This window comes from Nanorana parkeri, unplaced genomic scaffold (genome assembly GCF_000935625.1).
Source record: "Nanorana parkeri isolate BGI_ZX_2015 unplaced genomic scaffold, ASM93562v1 scaffold2145, whole genome shotgun sequence".
NCBI classification, from domain to species: domain Eukaryota; kingdom Metazoa; phylum Chordata; class Amphibia; order Anura; family Dicroglossidae; genus Nanorana; species Nanorana parkeri.
Genome location: NW_017308413.1, coordinates 75,968 through 80,886, shown reverse-complemented (window position 1 = coordinate 80,886; position 4,919 = coordinate 75,968). Strand labels below are relative to the sequence as shown.

Sequence of the window (4,919 nt, the reverse complement as noted above, 5' to 3'; positions counted from 1 at the left end):
GGGATGGACTACAATCTCAATACAAATGAGTAAACTAAACATGAGATTGTAGTCTATCCCAGGGGCGGAGCTTGGAGCGGTGACTACTTTACCACACACACAGGGAGCATGGGGAACAGACGTAGTCACCCTCCAGAAGGAAGGACGGTGTCAGAGATGATTGGAGGATCTCCAGCCGAGTGACACAAATAAGATACATTGTTGCTCAGAGTTCAGGGACTCGGATGTAGTGTCCCTTTAAGGAGTTAACGCTGATCTGAAAATGCACATTTGTGAGCTGTGTTTGATTGTAACTCTGTCCAGCCACTTGGGATTCATACACTTTTGGTAGCACGGCCAAGAGGGTGACTCCATTTTCTTGGTTAGTGGTTAGGAATACTGCCCTGTCCTCCTGGAGCTCTTACTGAGGTAGTTCTATCTTATCTCCGGTCTTTCTCCTGTCTGTGGTAGGAAGGTGAAGATAAACGCTTCCTGATTGAAAGACTCCATTCAGTGTACGAGAAGAAGGGCGGCATTCGCCGGGGGCAAAAATCACTGCAGGCCAGGGTAAGTCTTTCTTATTTTTGTGTTTTTTATTGTACATTATTTTGTAACATTAATTAATATATTGTATTAAAGGAGAACTATGAGGGGGGGAGGGGCTTTTCACTCACCTCATAGTTCTAGCCGACCTGTGACAATGAGACTGTCACAGGTCGGCTCAGTAGATCGGGAGGTGAGCGAACACATACCGGGTTCGCTCACCTCTCGATCCTGTCACGGCTCTCTGCCCGTGACAGGGGAGGGGCTGGATTCCCCGCTCCGATCCGCCAGCGCTGACTTGCGGAACAGACGGGGGAGGGGGCAGGTACAGCTGGCTCTGCCTCTAGATAGGCAGAGCCAGCTGTCACTCACGCAGCTGGGCGGATCTCGACATCGATGTCGGGATCCGCTCCGGCTGCGGCGTCTCAGTATACCGCGAGCTGTAGCTCCCTATATACTGAGCTTAGGGTGACGGGAGGACGCTAGTTTGTGTCCTCCCGTTACCCTGAGGAGAACTATGGGGAAAAACCCTGATCCCATGGTTCTCCTTTAAGTGTTTGACAACCAATCCGTTCATAGTTCTCAGTGCCAAGGTGCCATCATCAAGAAATGTTACAGTAGAGAGATGGCATTCATACCTTTAAACACTTTATAAACTTTGAATGGGAGTATTCTGCAGCAAGCGACCCCTTCAGTCTCCGTCAGTAATTAGGAATGAGGGAGGGGAGCTTGTCCTAGCCTACAGCTACATCTTGATATATGAATAATATTATGGATGCTCCGATACAAAGTACCGATACTTTTCCAGCTCCAAGACTAGACTAGAGAAAAATGCAAACGTTAGGAGGCGGCTGTCATGTGTAAGGAGCACACGGAGCTCCCGGGATTTGTACATCTCTGTATAATGTACGATTTTGTTTTTATAAATTATATATTCGGGATGCACCGATACCAGTTTTGCGAGTACGAGTACTGACACATTGTGGTTTATTGTCATGTGACAGTTTGTCTAAAACAATACAGATTAATGATATCAGGACAGTGGTGGAGTGCCAGAGCCCGGTCCCGGCTGCAACCCTGGTAGTTCTCGTGAAAATGCCAAGTATCGGCGCGGGTGCTCGAAAAGTATCGGCACGGGTGCTCGAAAAGTATCGGCGCGGGTGCTCGAAAAGTATCGGCGCGGGTGCTCAGAGTATCGTCACGGGTGCTCGGAAAGTATCGGCGCGGGTGCTCGGAAAGTATCGGCGTATCCCTAAATAATATCTCTCCAAGCTTTGATTGTAACTTTTAGACATAAAGGTCTACATCTGAACAAATATGAATATATCAATTCATTCCGAGCGTCCTTCTCATTCATACATCATCCTATAAACTTCATTTCTAAGGCTTCTAACACCATCAAAGGCACATACACCTCTCTCTGAGGCTCGGATATATTCCAGCCACGGTGGGTCTCACATTTTCTTTCCTCCATTTTGTGATATTTGAATCTTAGTATCCTCTATCCCACCTCAACCTAACCGCAGAACTATCACGTTCTCAAACAATTCATCCCCACACAGCTCCCTCCTCATGTATCACTGGCCCCTCCCTCTCAAATTGTAAGCCCTCGGGGGCGGGGCCCTCCTTACCATCTTGTATTGTGATTGTAATGTCTTCCTTATATTGTACAGCGCTGCGCACACTGTTGGTGCTATATAAACCCTGTATAATAATAATCTTCTCTGCTTTTATACTGACGATGTTCCATATTTCCATCCACAGGAAGCTGCGGGACGGGAATGACCGAACTGCGGAAATGCAAAACGATTCCCACCGAGAGCCCGATGCCGATCTTTTGCCAAATGACTTGCCGCGTCATAGTCGGCACCTGTATTATACGGCCAAATCCTGGATCATTTCAATTTTAGAATCCTTTCCTTTTTATATTATCCTATTTATAAATAAAATAAAAAAAGATATTTTGTTTACTGCTGTGATGTTTGTTCTCAAATGGGATTTACACCTTTTTAACAACCCGTGTAACCAGCCTGTGTTTAACCCTTTATGACCCTAACCCTTCATGACCCTAACCCTTCATGACCCTAACCTTAACCCTTCATGACCCTAACCCTTCATGACCCTAACCCTTCATGACCCTAACCTTAACCCTTCATGACCCGGCCGTTTGTCGGTGTTCAGTGCTGGGATAGTCTGACTGACAATTGCTCGGTAATGCAACACTGTAACCAAATTTATTTTATATCGTTTTTGAGACAAATAGAACTTTATTTTGGTGGTATTCAATAACCAATTTGACCCAAAAAAATGTTTCTTCCTTTCTGTTGTGAAATCAAATAAAAATGGCCGGACAGTACGAACGACAACAAATGACACATTTGTGGAAAGTTGACACCCCAAGGCGATCTAATTTTCTTGCCAAAATGTTGGGAAATGAAGAATTGCACTTTCGTCATTTAGGCAAAATTGCAATTTTCGGCCGATATATCGGTGCATCTCTACCCTGTTTCCCCTAAAGTAAGGCCTACCCCGAAAATAAGACCTAGTACTATTTTTGGGAATTGCTAAAATATAAGACCTACCCCAAAAATAAGTCCTAGTTGTGACCATTCCCAGGGCCGGTGGTGGCATAAGGGGGAACTTGAAGAGTCGCGGGAGAGAATCAGCGGTGCCAACGAAGCCAGCGCTAGAGGAAGCGAGGCGGCACCGGAGGGAGCAGAGCCGCATAAGCCGATGCTTCCTCTATAGCCCCGCCTCCTGTCACAGGCGGAGTCATACCAAATGCACTCCGCCTGTGAGGAATCCATAGTGAAAGCTTCGCTCATTCTGGCCAGCGATTGGTTACCAAATTGCTCTTGGAAAGGTACGGCGCCCCCGATTGCCCTGATCACCCTATTCTTAACTTTGCCATTTTGGATTATTTAATTTGGATTTGCATTAACTGGATTGTTGTACATTTAAAAAAAAAATATGATATGTTTATTAATATACACTTGAAAACCAATATCCGCCCATATGGTATCGTTCACATATACTTTTAGTATTATTTCATCAAGCCTATAAAATGTAACTGAAAAGCTCTGTAATCCAATTCTGAGGAGGATTAGAAATCCGAGGAGATCATTCGTAGCTGTTGAGAGTTCCATTTCTACTTTTATGGAAAACCATTTAGGAATCTGAAACGTAGGGCGCTGTTGACACTTATTTCTCTCACAGGAAGCGAGGAATGCAGATGTAGGTGTATGTGTACAATTATTATAAATAAACCCGTGTACATCGCCGATAAACTGGCAACAGATGTATTATAGAATTCTGATTTATTTTCCATAAACATTTCATTCTCCGGCTGCAGTCACGGAAGACCACGTCACTCCCAGCCTGCTACCACTAGAGGTCGCCATCAGCCAATGCAGTACACCTGCTATGGGGACTGGGAGGCTTTGGTCACCAGTATACTGTAGGTGGGTAATGGGGGAAATAAGAAGCAGATGAGCTCAAGGGGGTGTAGAAAGAACTTTTTTGGTCTTTCTAAGGCTGGGCACACACCTTACAACCAGCGCATGACTTTTGTCTTGCGTTGGTTGTAAGGTACTTAAAAAAACGTACGATCTGCCTATGTTGCATAGGCAGATCGTACTTGCGATGATCGCAAGCCACGCCCCCCGAGGGGCGGGCTTCCGATGACCGCAAAGCCGAACGGGCAGTGTGCGCTTGCGCACACCGGCCCGTACGGCTTTTATTGTACGGACATGCCGCAAACCCGCCGAACGTCGTACGATGCTCGGCGGGTTTTGGAACATGTCCGTAAGTTTAAAGTCGTGCGACCGTACAGTAGTAGAGGTCGCACGGCTTCCACACACCTTACGATAATCGTACGATCGCGGGATTTCCCGCCATTATCGTACGATTATCGTAAGGTGTGTGGGGACCTTAAAGCTGCCCACACACCTTACAACCATCGCATGACTTTCGTTGTGCGATGGTTGTAAGGTAATTAAAATCTCGTACGATCTGCTCATCTTGGACAGGCAGATCGTACTTGCAATCATCGCAAGCCCCGCCGCTGAGGGGAGGGCTTCCGATGATTCCAATGCTGAGCGGGCAGTGTGCGCTTGCGCACACCGGCCCGCGCGGCATTTGTCTTACGAGCACGCCACAAACCCGCCGACAATCTTACGATTTTCGGCAGGTTTTCAAGCGTGCTCGCACGCCTTCCATACACCTGCCGATTATCGTACGATCGCGGGATCACCCTCGATTATTGTACGATAATCGGCAGGTGTATGGGCACCTTTATGAGCCCTCATGGGGCCAAAGAAAACTGCAACCCCTGTATGTGAGCCCCGCTACCACTAAACCGCTGATGAGGATCAACGCTGGGAGAAAGACAGGTTCTG

General features: G+C 46.9%; 1 protein-coding gene across 1 annotated transcript in view; it reads left to right on the top strand.

Moving 5' to 3' along the window:
* Nucleotides 1–4,919, top strand: part of TMC6 (transmembrane channel like 6) — a 55,470-nt gene that overhangs the window by 39,260 nt on the left and 11,291 nt on the right. The window contains exon 21 of the mRNA XM_018572833.1: nt 451–546. Coding sequence (XP_018428335.1) covers nt 451–546 — 96 coding nt within the window. The remainder of the gene's footprint in view (nt 1–450; nt 547–4,919) is intronic.